Below are 15,136 nucleotides of genomic sequence, written 5' to 3'. Positions count from 1 at the left end.
ACTACATAGCCTCAAAACATGGTTAAACCTATAATGTTGATATAACGGATGGTCAGTCCTCTTATTCCTAGCTCTGTCTGAGAGTTTTGCTGAGAAATATGGATGAACGGTCGTTCTATTTCTGAGAGCTTTTTCGTTGAACTTGCCGATCACCCCTGCACTTTGAAGATAGAAATCTTAACGTTGATCGAGTCTTTACTGTCTCCTTTTCTCATTGCAGGACCGCAACACTTTCCATCGCTTTGACAAATTCAACGCCAAATACAACCCCATTGGGGAGTCCATCCTGAGAGAGATCTTCATCAAGACAGACAACCACGTACAGGGGAAATACTTTGGACACATCGTCAAGGTGCTTGCTGAATGAGCGCATCATCAATATAGTCAAGTCTCTACTTGTCCAATCAGGGCAAGTGTTTGAATTCTTAGTCCTAGTTCCAGCAGTTGTCTGTATAGCTGCGTGTTGTACTGTATTCTAGTAAAGTTGTGCAGAACTTCGCGCCCCCTGCTGACCGGTGTTTGTCTCTGCTCCTCAGGAGGTGATGGCTGACCTGGAGGAGAGTAAATACCAGAACGTGGAGCTGCGTCTGTCCATCTGCGGCCGCTGCAGAGACGAATGGGACAAGCTGGCCCAGTGGGCCGTCAAACACGATGTCTACTCTAACAATGTACGCTGGCTGGTGCAGGTCCCACGACTCTTGTGAGTACAACTAACCTCTACTCAAGGAGAACTCTGTCTTGTGAGTACAACTATTCCTCTATTCAAGGAGAAGTATGTCTTGTGAGTACAACTAACCTCTATTCAAGGAGAACACTGTCTTGTGAGTACAACTAACCTCTATCAAGGAGAACGCTGTCTTGTGAGTACAACTAACCTCAATCAAGGAGAACTCTGTCTTGTGAGTACAACTAACCTCTATTCAAGGAGAACACAGTCTTGTTTGGTTTTCCCCTACTTCACTTCCTGCCTCTCTCTTTGTGAGACTTTTGTCTCTCTCTCCACAGTGATGTGTACCACACCAAGAAGCAGCTGTGTAACTTCCAGGAGCTGCTGGATAACATCTTCATGCCTCTGTTCGAGGTCACCATCGACCCCGCCAGGCACCGTGAGCTGCACCTCTTCCTACAACATGTGAGTAAACAACAAGGTTCAGTGGTACAGAGGACCCTGTATTTGATGACGATAATAGAAGAATATAGGGCTCCCGAATGGCGCAGTGCATCCTCAGTGCTAGAGGCATCACCACAGACCCTGGTTCAAATCCCAGACCTTATTGCAACCCATAGGGCGACGCAAAATTGGCCCAGGGGAGGGTTTGGCTGCCGTCATTGTAAAATAAGAATTTCTTCTTAACTGACTTGCCTAGTTAAATAAAGGTTCAATAAAAAATAAAAAAATATGCCAGAGCAGATGTTTTTATCCAATGTAACGTACATGGATACGTTTTCGTATATAGGTGACCCCAGCGGAAATCAACCCCACAATCCTAATGATACAAGCTCCATGCTTTACCCTCTGAGCCACACAGAACCACGATGATGACCATGACAGCGGTGTGTGCATGTCTGTATGTGTTCAGGTGGTGGGCCTCGACAGTGTGGACGACGAGTCTAAACCAGAGCAACACTGCTTCAACATGGAGAGTCCTCCGCCAGTCAACTGGACTGTGGAAGACAACCCTCCTTATGCCTACTACCTGTACTATATGTACGCTAACATGACCGTGCTCAACCACCTGCGCAGGTACGAGACCCCGTGACTCTATACCGTTTACGCTGATTCTGTCATTACCTTGACATGTTATCTTATCACTGTAAACGCTTGGCTATGTGTGGGAACAGTAGCTAGATCAGGGCTCTCATAGAGAGCTACCTCTCCTGTAGGTTTTTCAGTCCAACCCTAATCTAGTGGTGTACCTATTTCTAATAATCAGCTGGTTGATAAACTGAATCCGGTTAGTTATAACCACGGATGTATAAAAACCCTAGATTGCTGATGCTATGTATTGGCCAATGAGAGGCTTAGAAGCATATGGAATTGTTTTAAGATGGTCATACCATGGATCATTTAGCTATTTGATTTTGAATTTTAGGACCCATGTAGGTATAAAAAATTGAACATGGTCTTATTGCTATTAGTTCATAGAAACGCATTGAATAATACAGTTATACATGGAATAACAGATAGTCAGAAAATAAATATAAGGAAAGTATGTTTTGAAGTGTCTGTCCTATATCTGAGAGATATAAGAAATCTTATAAATGATTAATATTATTTTACTGTTGAATGACCCTTATACCTTTTTCGTGGAATGACCCTTATACCTTTATCGTGGAATGAACCTTATACCTTTAGCGCGGAATGACCGTTATACCTTTAGCATGGAATGACCCTTATACCTTTAGCGCGGAATGACCCTTATACCTTTTTCATGGAATGACCCTTATACCTTTTTCATGGAATGACCCTTATACCTTTTTCATGGAATGACCCTTATACCTCTTCATGGAATGACCCTATACCTTTATCATGGAATGACCCTCATACCTTTTATCGTGGAATGACCCTTATACCTTTAGCGCAGAATGACCCTTAAACCTTTTATCGTGGAATGACAGATGAGGAAGGGCCACTGGCGGATACGGTGGATTGAGACACAGCCAATGTAAAAAGCAGATATCTGTAGCTTAAATAGATGGATTTTTGTGGGGGGAAAAAATTCTAATAATCTAATTAGATTTCCATTTGGACACGGACATAGGCTCTTGGGAGATTTATACTGTGTTGCTAGAGTCTGATACAGAACCTCTCTCTTTCTCTGTCTGTGTAGTTGAGTTACAGTATATATGGTTGAATCTCATCCACACCGTACCTCTGTGACTGTGTGTACAAGCAATCGATAAATCAATCTATCGATGAATCAATGATATCTCTGTGTGTGTTTTAGGCAGAGAGGTTTCAACACCTTGGTGCTGCGTCCTCACTGTGGGGAGGCGGGGCCTATCCATCACCTGGTGTCGGGTTTCATGCTGTCAGAGAACATTTCCCATGGACTGCTGCTCAGGAAGGTACTGTACACCTTATCCCCTTAGCCCCTAACTCTTATCCCCTAGCCCCTAACTCTTATCTCCTAGCCCCTAACTCTTATCCACTAGCCCCTAACTCTTATCCCCTAGCCTCTAACTCTTATCCCCTAGCCCCTAACTCTTATCCTCTAGCCCCTAACTCTTATCCCCTAGACCCTAACTCTTATCCCCTAGACCCCAACTCTTACCCCCTTGCCCCTAACTCTTATCCCCTAGCCCCTAACTCTTATCCCCTAGCCCCTAACTCTTACCCCCTAGCCCCTAGCCCCTAACTCTTATCCCCTAGCCCTAACTCTTATCCCCTAGCCCCTAACTCTTACCTTCTAGCCCCTAACTCTTATCCCCTAGACCCTAACTCTTATCCCCTAGCCCCTAACTCTTACCCCCTAGCCCCTAACTCTTATCCCCTAGCCCCTAACTCTTATCCCCTAGCCCCTAACTCTACGAGGTCCGGAGGCCTCCGTCATCTACACTCTAGTACAGGGGTAATCAACTCTGACCCTACGAGGTCCGGAGGCCTCCGTCATCTACACACTAGCACAGGGGTAATCAACTCTGACCCTACGAGGTCCGGAGGCCTGCGTCATCTACACTCTAGCACAGGGGTAATCAACTCTGACCCTACGAGGTCCGGAGGCCTCCGTCATCTACACTCTAGTACAGGGGTAATCAACTCTGACCCTACGAGGTCCGGAGGCCTCCGTCATCTACACTCTAGTACAGGGGTAATCAACTCTGACCCTACGAGGTCCGGAGGCCTCCGTCATCTACACTCTAGTACAGGGGTAATCAACTCTGACCCTACGAGGTCCGGAGGCCTCAGTCATCTACACTCTAGTACAGGGGTAATCAACTCTGACCCTACGAGGTCCTGCTAGTTTTCTGTTGTACCTGATAATTAATTGCACACGCCTGGTGTCCCAGGTCTAAATGAGTTCCTAATTTGTAGGGAACAATGAAAAAATGCAGTGGAACTGGCTTCAAGGTCCAGAGCTGAGTTTGAGGGCTCTAGTATGATCTTGTGAACAGTCTTTGCCTAAATTGTTGTTCTTCTGTATCAAGAATGTTTTCAGTCACATGGGATTACAGACCACAACAGAACACATAACTCCTCCCCTTCTCTTCTCTCCTCCAGGCCCCTGTGCTGCAGTACCTGTACTACCTGGCTCAGATCGGTATCGCCATGTCTCCTCTCAGCAACAACAGCCTGTTCCTCAGCTACCACCGTAACCCTCTGCCTGAATATCTGTCCAGAGGACTCATGGTGTCACTGTCCACTGACGACCCTCTACAGTTCCACTTCACTAAGGTTGGTGATGTGACTCGACTGCAAATGACGGAGTGCTCCACACAACATTATGCCTGCATCCTAAATGGCATAGGGCTTTGGTCAAAAAATAATGCACTATACTGTTTAGGGAAGTGCAGTATACAGTGCCTTCGGAAAGTATTCAGACCACTTGACTTTTTCCACATTTTGTTACGTTACAGCCTTATTCTAAAATGGATTAAATGAATAAAAAATCCTCAGTAATCTAGACACAATAGCCCATAATGACAAAGTGAAAACAGGTTTTTAGCCACGTTTACGTCTGTAAATGATTGTCTTGTATCCATACTGTCCCTTTCCAGGAGCCCCTGATGGAGGAGTACAGCATCGCTGCTCAGGTGTGGAAGCTCAGCTCCTGTGACATGTGTGAGCTGGCCAGGAACAGTGTTCTGATGAGCGGTTTCTCCCATAAGGTACCACTGCTGTTCAGAGCAATATCTTCTCTCTACATTACCTACATTGTTATGGATGTATCCAAATAAATGTCACTAGAAAACAGCTTAAACAAATTCAAATGCAGCTACTTTGTTGTTATCCTAGGGGCACTGTTTGATGTAACTGTAAATTAGTCGTAGTTGGCTAGCTAGCAAGCAAGGGATAAGAACGTTGCCAGCCTGTATGGCAATAGAATATTTAGAAGGAACGGCTTGGTCAAACAAAAAGACTTAACAACTGGGTCGCGTTTCTGGCAACCGAACGCATAGAACGAACGACCAGCCAGTGTGGTGGAAAATTGTCCTCAAGTTTCCCTCATAGATTATATTGGTGGCATAACCATAGCAATGATACAAAAAAGAATATGGACACACACAGTATGTGGTGAATGTCTACTGGTACCCATAGGTTCGGTCAATGGCTTCCGAGCACAGGTCTAATGGCCTCCCGGGACTGGGTAATGACTTCCCTTAGCCTAATACCCTGACACACACAGTATGTGGTGAATGTCTACTGGTACTCATAGGTTCGGTCAATGGCTTCCGAGCACAGGTCTAATGGCCTCCCGGGACTGGGTAATGACTTCCCTTAGCCTAATACCCTGACACACACAGTATGTGGTGAATGTCTACTGGTACCCATAGGTTCGGTCAATGGCTTCCGAGCACAGGTCTAATGGCCTCCCGGGACTGGGTAATGACTTCCCTTAGCCTAATACCCTGACACACACAGTATGTGGTGAATGTCTACTGGTACCCATAGGTTCGGTCAATGGCTTCCGAGCACAGGTCTAATGGCCTCCCGGGACTGGGTAATGACTTCCCTTAGCCTAATACCCTGACACACACAGTATGTGGTGAATGTCTACTGGTACCCATAGGTTCGGTCAATGGCTTCCGAGCACAGGTCTAATGGCCTCCCGGGACTGGGTAATGACTTCCCTTAGCCTAATACCCTGACACACACAGTATGTGGTGAATGTCTACTGGTACCCATAGGTTCGGTCAATGGCTTCCGAGCACAGGTCTAATGGCCTCCCGGGACTGGGTAATGACTTCCCTTAGCCTAATACCCTGACACACACAGTATGTGGTGAATGTCTACTGGTACCCATAGGTTCGGTCAATGGCTTCCGAGCACAGGTCTAATGGCCTCCCGGGACTGGGTAATGACTTCCCTTAGCCTAATACCCTGACACACACAGTATGTGGTGAATGTCTACTGGTACCCATAGGTTCGGTCAATGGCTTCCGAGCACAGGTCTAATGGCCTCCCGGGACTGGGTAATGACTTCCCTTAGCCTAATACCCTGACACACACAGTATGTGGTGAATGTCTACTGGTACCCATAGGTTCGGTCAATGGCTTCCGAGCACAGGTCTAATGGCCTCCCGGGACTGGGTAATGACTTCCCTTAGCCTAATACCCTGACACACACAGTATGTGGTGAATGTCTACTGGTACCCATAGGTTCGGTCAATGGCTTCCGAGCACAGGTCTAATGGCCTCCCGGGACTGGGTAATGACTTCCCTTAGCCTAATACCCTGACACACACAGTATGTGGTGAATGTCTACTGGTACCCATAGGTTCGGTCAATGGCTTCCGAGCACAGGTCTAATGGCCTCCCGGGACTGGGTAATGACTTCCCTTAGCCTAATACCCTGACACACACAGTATGTGGTGAATGTCTACTGGTACCCATAGGTTCGGTCAATGGCTTCCGAGCACAGGTCTAATGGCCTCCCGGGACTGGGTAATGACTTCCCTTAGCCTAATACCCTGACACACACATACAGTAAAACCTATTAAGAAGCATAACACATATACTGGAAATACTGAAGATACAGGAAAATCCCCTATACCGGGTGGGTAGTAACCCTAGATTTGTGTCGGGACTATATCTCATGGAAGGATGAAATGGTATGAGTCAGAAGTTCACATACACTCAATTAGTATTTGATAGCATTGCCTTTAAACTGTTTAACTTGGGTCAAACGTTTCTGGTAGCCTTCCACAAGCTTCCCACAATAAGTTGGGTGTATTTTTGGCCCATTCCTCCTGACATTTGACTCCATTTGGAAGACCCATTTGCGACCAAGCTTTAACTTCCTGACTGATGTCTTGAGGTGTTGCTTCAATATATCCACATACTTTTCCTTCCTCATGGTGCCATCTATTTTGTGAAGTGCAAGAGTCCCTCCTGCAGCAAAGAACCCCTACAACATGATGCTGCCACCCCCGTGCCTTAAGGTTGGGATGGTGTTCTTCGGCCTCCCCCTTCATCCTCCAAACATAACGATGGTCATTATGGGCAAACAGTTCTATTTTTGTTTCATCAGACCAGAGGACATTTCTCCAAAAAGTACAATGTTTGTCCCCATGTGCAGTTGCAAACCGTAGTCTGTCTTTTTTTATGGCGGTTTTGGAGCAGTGGCTTCTTCTTTGCTGAGTGGCCTTTCAGGTTATGTCGATATACTGTAGGTCTCGTTTTACTGTGGATATAGATAATTTAGAACCTTTTTCCTCCAACATCTTCCCAAGGTCCTTTGCTGTTGTTCTGGGATTGATTTGCACTTTTTGCACCAAAGGACGTTCATCTCCAGGAGACAGAACGCATCTCCTTCCAGGGCGGTATGACGGCTGCGTGGTCCCATGGTGTTTATATTTGCGTACTATTGGTTGTACAGGTGAACGTGGTACTTTTAGGTGCTTAGATATTGCTCCCAAGGATGAACCAAACTTCTGGAGGTCTACAACTTGTTTTCTGAGGTCTTGGCTGATTTCTTTAGATTTTCCCATGATGTCAAGCAAAGAGGCACTGAGTTTGAAGATAGGCCTTGAAGTACATCCACAGGTACACCACCAATTGACAAAAATGATGTAAATTAGTCTACCAGAAGCTTCTAAAGAAATGACATCATTATCTGGAATTTACCAAGCTGTTTAAGTGTATGTAAACTTCCAACTTCAGCTGTATATATATTATTTTTAAGGAACTCATTCTGGCTTTCAATTTATTCTTGAAAGTTGTAATAAACTCAGCAAAAAATGAAATGTCCTCTCACTGTCAACTGCGTTTATTTTCAGCGTGTAAATATTTGTATGAAATATTTGTATGAACATAACAAGATTCAACAACGGAGACATAAACTGAACAAGTTCCACAGACATGTGACTAACATAAATAGAATAATGTGTCGCTATACAAAGTGGGGGTCAAAATCAAAGTAACAGTCAGTATCTGGTGTGGCCACCAGCTGCATTAAGTACTGCAGTGCATCTCTTCCTCATGGACTGCACCAGATTTGCCAGTTATTGCTGTGAGATGTTAACCCACCAAGGCACCTGCAAGTTCCCAAACATTTCTGGGGAGAATGGCCCTAGCCCTCACCGTCCAATCCAACAGGTCCCAGATGTGCTCAAAGGGATTGCGATCCGGGCTCCACGCTGGCCATGGCAGAACACTGACATTCCTGTCTTGCAGGAAATCATACACAGAAAGAGCACTTTTTGCCAGTCCTGTCTGGTCCAGCGAAGGTGGGTTTGTGCCCATAGGCGACGTTGTTACCGGTGATGTCTGGTGAGGACCTGCCTTACAACAGGCCTACAAGCCCTCAGTCCAGCCTCTCTCAGCCTATTGCGGACAGTCTGAGAACTGATGGAGGGATTGTGTGTTCCTGGTGTAACTCGGGCAGTTGTTGTTGCCATCCTGTACCTGTCCCGCAGGTGTGATGTTCGGATGTACCGATCCTGTGCAGGTGTTGTTACACGTGGTCTGCCACTGCGAGGACAATCAGCTGTCCGTCCTGTCTCCCTGTAGCGCTGTCTTAGGCGTCTCACAGAACGGACATAGCAATTTATTGCCCTGGCCACATCTGCAGTCCTCATGCCTCCTTGCAGCATGACTAAGGCACATTCACGCAGATGAGCAGGGACCCTGGGCTTCTTTATTTTCGTGTTTTTCAGAGTCAGTAGAAAGGCCTCTTTAGTGTCCTGAGTTTTCATAACTGTGACCTTAATTGCCTACCGTCTGTAAGCTGTTGGTGTCTTTACGACCGTTCCACAGGTGCATGTTCATTAATTGTTTATGGTTCATTGGACAAGCATGGGAAACAGTGTTTAAACCCTTTACAATGAGGATCAGCGAAATTATTTGGATTTTTATGAATTATCTTTGAAAGACAGGGTCCTGAAAAAGGGACGTTTCTTTTTTGATGAGTTTAGTATAATAGCAAGGTGCAATTTTTAATTGGGTCGTGCATCAGCAGTTTTCCTCTTGTCAAGTTAGTCATTTCATACCGTAGAGATATTTACTTGCCTGAAATGTCCAGATCAACTAGCCCAGTTAATGTTTTTTAAGCAAATGTTTTTTGCCCTAGATTTTGTTGTAATGAATGAGTCACTCAGATATCATCGCATGATTGCACATTAGACAAAATGTATAGACGTGGCGCTTGCAGGGGGGGTCATGGGATGTTCCTCAATGCTGCAAGAGGAGCCTGAGGGAAAAAGTTTACTCAAGTATTTCTTCTTTATGTACCTAGGCCTTTTCCCCCAAAACGTTTTACTCTTCATTTCTCATGTTAATGTCTCCAGAAGAGTTCCATTTCATCATGCCCCTCCCCTTTCTCTCCCCAGGTGAAGAGTTACTGGCTGGGCCCTCACTACATCAAGGAGGGCCAGGAGGGCAACGACATCCGACGCACCAACGTCCCCGACATCCGCGTGGAGTACCGCTATGAGACCATGTGTGAAGAGCTTAACCTCATCACCCAGGCCATCCACACAGAGGAGCTGGCCATCCACACAGAGGAGCTGGCCATCCACACAGAGGAGCTGGAGGCCATCCACACAGAGGAGTTGCAGGCCATCCACACAGAGGAGGGATCGCTATGTAGGGGGCCTGTTTAAGGGGAGAGAGGAGGAGAGGAGGCTGTGTAAGGGGCCTGTTTAAGGGGAGAGAGTAGGAAGAAGGAGGAGTAATAGGAAGAAGGAGGAGGAGTAACAGGGTAGAGGGCAACCTTCGTATGGGGCCTGTGTAGGAAGAGGAGGTACGAGGAGCAGGGAGGAGGGGGAGGAGAAGGTGGAGGAGGAGCAGGAGGGAGCAGGGAAGAGGAGGAGGGAGGAGGAGCATGGAAGGGGAGGGAGGAGGAGCAGGGGAGAGGAGGAGGGAAGAGGTGGGAGGAGGAGGAGAGAAGAGGAGGGAGGAGGAGCATGGAAGAAGAGGGAGGAGGAGCATGGAACAAGAGGGAGGAGGAGCAGGGAAGAGGAGGAGCAGGGAGGAGGAGCAGGGAAGTGGATAAGGGAGGAGGAGCAGGGGGAGGGAGGAGGGAGGAGCAGGGAAGAGAAGCAGGGATTAGGGAGGAGGGAGGAGCAGGGGGAGGAGGAGCAGGAGCAGGGAGGGGGAGGAGCAGGGAGGTGGAGGAGGAGGGAGGAAGCGGAGGGAGGAGGAAAAGACTAGAGCTGTGCCGCACTAGAATAGCAGAATACATCCCCAAAACATTGTTGCATACTAAGTGGTATGTGAGTGTGGATACAGGAAGAGACCCTATCATTCAGTTCATATCTCTTTTATATCTCTTCTCTTCAAACCCATTGCCAGGACAGAGTAGGGAATACAATATATGTACTTTTTTAAAGGAAAATCTTTGCACAGACTTTACTGGCAGATATGGTTTGATAGAAATAACTGTGTGTGAGAGGCCTGGAAGAGATGACAATGCAGTATGAGTGAATTAATCTATTCCTGTCTGTCAAACTAATTTGTACATTTTAACTGTGTAAATGTAACTGTTGTATAATTTCTGAATGTATTTATTTGCAAGTGAATAGGCAAACATGAAAAAACACTATATTCTCACTCCTGGTTCTTGTGTTATCCGAACCATATCTCCTGGTCGTTGTGTTAACCGACCCATATCTCCTGGTCCTTGTGTTAACCGACCCATATCTCCTGGTCCTTGTGTTATCCGACCCATATCTCCTGGTCCTTGTGTTATCCGACCCATATCTCCTGGACCTTGTGTTATCTGACCCATATCTCCTGGTCCTTGTGTTATCCGACCCATATCTGCTGGTTCTTGTGTTATCCGACCCATATCTCCTGGTCCTTGTGTTAACCGACCCATATCTCCTGGTCCTTGTGTTAACCGACCCATATCTCCTGGTTCTTGTGTTATCCGACCCGTATCTCCTGGTCGTTGTGTTATCCAACCCATATCTCCTGGTCGTTGTGTTATCCGACCCATATCTCCTGGACCTTGTGTTATCTGACCCATATCTCCTGGTCCTTGTGTTATCCGACCCATATCTCCTGGTCCTTGTGTTATCCGACCCATATCTGCTGGTTCTTGTGTTATCCGACCCATATCTCCTGGTCCTTGTGTTATCCGACCCATATCTCCTGGTCCTTGTGTTATCCGACCCATATCTCCTGGTTCTTGTGTTATCCGACCCATAGCTCCTGGTCCTTGTGTTATCCGACCCGTATCTCCTGGTTCTTGTGTTAACCGACCCGTATCTCCTGGTTCTTGTGTTATCCGACCCATTTCTCCTGGTCCTTGTGTTATCCGACCCATATCTCCTGGTCCTTGTGTTAACCGACCCATATCTCCTGGTCGTTGTGTTAACCGACCCATATCTCCTGGTCGTTGTGTTATCCGACCCGTATCTCCTGGGTTCTTGTGTTATCCGACCCGTGTATTTCTGGAAATATTTCTTAAACCTTTATGGTTTTATACTAACCCTGAGAATTCCAGTCTGTGCTAACATTCCACTCCTTACCACACCAAACAACATTTTTGGAGTGGAATGTTGGCACAAAACAGGTTCTTGATTTCAGGCTAGTTGTTTTGGGCATTAACACACTTTGAGCTGTTGCTATGGTAACTTATATTTTGGTTCAGATTCAACCTGACAATGGACTTTCATAATAGTGACTATCCTATCTTATATCATATCGTTGCATATTACACCACTCTGTGAACATTATATCTGAACTGGGGTCAGTGTCCTGCAAACAAAACAAATAAAGGTCCATGTTTGCATCGTCTACTTTAGATACCGCATCACGTTCTGTCTTACAATCAATAATAACTGATAGATTTGTCCGTATTTCCATAAATCTCAAATGAAAGGTGAACGCACTCAACTTGTGCCAAAACGCTATATTAGCTTTGTATTACTGGTAGTGACGTATCGTAAGCTTCATAAGGGTCTCTTTTCAGACGTGTGTTTGCCTGTGGTAAACTAACTGTGTGACTGATGTGTTCATTTATTTTCCCAACGTTCTGATTTGGTTCACTATGTCCTGTTGAAGAGAACTCTTTATTTATATTTCGGTGTTTGTTTATCTCTGAAATAAATGTCTCTGAGACGTAGGAATTCATTGCAGTTGTTGAAGTGTGTGATTCATTTAGCAATTTCTAAGGCCGGGACTCAATCTGATCGCGGGGTTGTCGACAATGCAGATTTTAGTGTTAATGTTCTGCAAACGTCGGCTCAATCAGTTTGAATCCCAGTCAAAGTTTACAAGTCTGTGGAAAATATTTATTTGTTCTGTTAAAGGTCCAATAAAGTCATTTTTGTCTCAACGTCAAATCATTTCTGGGTAACAATTAAGTACCTTACTGTGATTGTTTTCAATTAAAATGGTAAAACAAATGACCAAAAATAGCTTTTTAGCTAAAGTTTATGAAGCAAGAATTTTTCTAGGACACTGGGAGTTGTTTGAGTGGGAAGGGGAAACTTGGAACTCTCTTATTGGTCAACTAATTTACTGCATGGTGATGTCACCAGGCAGGCCAACACTCCATCCCACTACTACAGGCTGAAGTTCCAGGTCGTATTTTCAAAAAGCTCTTATCAAATTTTCACAACATTCTCCAACCTCGTAGTGTGGAAATATATATATATAAAGCACAGGAAAATCAAGTTTTTGACTGTACTGGGCCTTTCTGTCACACATAGGTCATTGTTGGGTCATCGTTTTCACACAGAATGGCGCTCAGATACTATGTAAGCCTAGTCTAGCTGTCACAGAGTTCAACAGGTATTTATGACAGATAAGGTGTGTGCCCAGACAAGGGCAAGGCACAGGGAAGAGAGAAAATGTTCATCCCAAAGTCTGCAGACAGTTCAATGGGTTTAGTCATTTTAGATAGAGAGAAAGAAAGAGTTATGTTAATGACATCTACTAATTAAACAAGAAACCACAACAACAAGGTTTTGTTTGAACTTTCCATCACCATGTAAATTGTTCAGAACAGTTTTAGGGAAATCCATCCAAACTTTTTCATGTGAATTTAGTTAAAAGGGGAAGCCTTCTAACCTCTTAATCAGAAAGTGGATGAAAAATGACTGGCATGTGTTGAGCAGACACAGAGCTTATTGTCTAGACCATTCCAGTCTTGTGGGCCGACTAAGGAGTATTGGTGTCTCTGAGGGGTCTTTGACCTTGTTGACCTGCCAGTCACATTCTGTTAAAGGTCCCTAAAGCACACACATCCCCAGCTTGTCTTTTTAGTTCGCTGCAGCTAGCAACTGGAACGAGCTGCAGCTAGCGACTGGAACGAGCTGCAACTAGCGACTGGAACGAGCTGCAGCTAGCGACTGGAACGAGCTGCAGCTAGCGACTGGAACGAGCTGCAGCTAGCGACTGGAACGAGCTGCAACAAACACTCAAACTGGAACGAGCTGCAGCTAGCGACTGGAACGAGCTGCAGCTAGCGACTGGAACGAGCTGCAGCTAGCGACTGGAACGAGCTGCAACAAACACTCAAACTGGACAGTTTTATCTAAATCTCTTATTAATTTAAAGACTCAATCATGGACACTCTTACTGGCAGTTGTGGCTGTTATGCGCAATGTATTGTTGTCTCTACCTTCTTGCCCTTTGTGATTTTGTCTGTGCCCAACAACGTTTGTAGCCTGTTTAGAGCTGCTACCATGTTGTTGTCATGTTGTGTTGCTGCCATGCAGGTCTCTCTATGTAGTGTTGTGATGTCTCTCTTGTCGTGATGTATGTTTTGTCCTATACTGTTATTCAATTTATTTTTATTTTTAATCCCAGCCCCAATCCCTGCACGAGGCCTTTTGCCTTTTGTTAGGCCGTCATTATGAATAAGAATTTGTTCTTAACTGACTTGTCTAGTTAAATCAAGGTTAAATAAAAAATAAATAAAAAAGTGGAGGATGTTAGCAAAGGAAGAGCTATAGCTAAACAACTAACTTCAAAGGACAGAGCCGACAGCAGTCATCAGCGCACTTCAGGGGACCAGGGCTCGTGCGGAGGACAGCACAGACCTCTCCAGTGCCCAGGGCTCGTGCGGAGGACAGCACAGACCTCTCCAGTGCCCAGGGCTCGTGCGGAGGACAGCACAGACCTCTCCAGTGCCCAGGGCTCGTGCGGAGGACAGCACAGACCTCTCCAGTGACCAGGGCTCGTGCGGAGGACAGCACAGACCTCTCCAGTGACCAGGGCTCGTGCGGAGGACAGCACAGACCTCTCCAGTGACCAGGGCTCGTGCGGAGGACAGCACAGACCTCTCCAGTGCCCAGGGCTCGTGCGGAGGACAGCACAGACCTCTCCAGTGCCCAGGGCTCGTGCGGAGGACAGCACAGACCTCTCCAGTGCCCAGGGCTCGTGCGGGTGGACAGCACAGACCTCTCCAGTGCCCAGGGCTCGTGCGGAGGACAGCACAGACCTCTCCAGAGCCCAGGGCTCGTGCGGAGGACAGCACAGACCTCTCCAGTGCTCAGCATCTATGCAAGAGTGTCACAACTGTGGCATGAATAACCAAATGCAGGAAGCGAAGACAACAAAATATCAATCAATCAATGAATGTATTTATAAAGCCCTTCTTACTTCAGCTGATGTCACAAAGTGCTGTACAGAAACCCAGCATAAAACCCCAAAAAGCAAGAAATGCAGATGTAGAAGTCAATCTAGCTAGTCTTTCATAGTATAATAGAGACAGTAGATCTAGCTGGTCTGTCATAGTATAATAGAGACAGTAGATCTAGCTGGTCTTTCATAGTATAGTAGAGACAGTAGATCTAGCTGGTCTGTTATAGTATAATAGAGACAGTATATCTAGCTGGTCTGTCATAGTATAATAGAGACATTAGATCTATCTGGTCTGTCATAATATAAGAGAGACAGTCGATCTAGCTGGTTTGTCACAATATAATAGAGAAAGTAGATCTAGCTGGTCTATCATAATATAACAGACACAGTTTATATAGCTGGTCTGTTATAATTTAATAGGGACAGTAGATCTAG

General features: G+C 45.8%; 1 protein-coding gene across 1 annotated transcript; it reads left to right on the top strand.

The window, feature by feature from the left end:
* Nucleotides 1-187: 187 nt before the first annotated feature.
* On the top strand, nucleotides 188-9,966 carry LOC115127696 (AMP deaminase 2-like; the record flags this gene model as incomplete). Its single annotated transcript, XM_029657312.2, has 8 exons — nucleotides 188-352; nucleotides 537-700; nucleotides 1,006-1,132; nucleotides 1,581-1,744; nucleotides 2,949-3,069; nucleotides 4,223-4,396; nucleotides 4,720-4,830; nucleotides 9,493-9,966. Coding segments are annotated over 8 exons (1,299 nt in total), but the record flags the coding sequence as incomplete, so codon positions are not given.
* Nucleotides 9,967-15,136: the final 5,170 nt, after the last annotated feature.

This window comes from Oncorhynchus nerka, unplaced genomic scaffold (genome assembly GCF_034236695.1).
Source record: "Oncorhynchus nerka isolate Pitt River unplaced genomic scaffold, Oner_Uvic_2.0 unplaced_scaffold_3868, whole genome shotgun sequence".
NCBI lineage: Eukaryota > Metazoa > Chordata > Actinopteri > Salmoniformes > Salmonidae > Oncorhynchus > Oncorhynchus nerka.
Note: the sequence above shows the minus strand (reverse complement) of the source record. Positions and strands in the feature narration are given on the sequence as shown.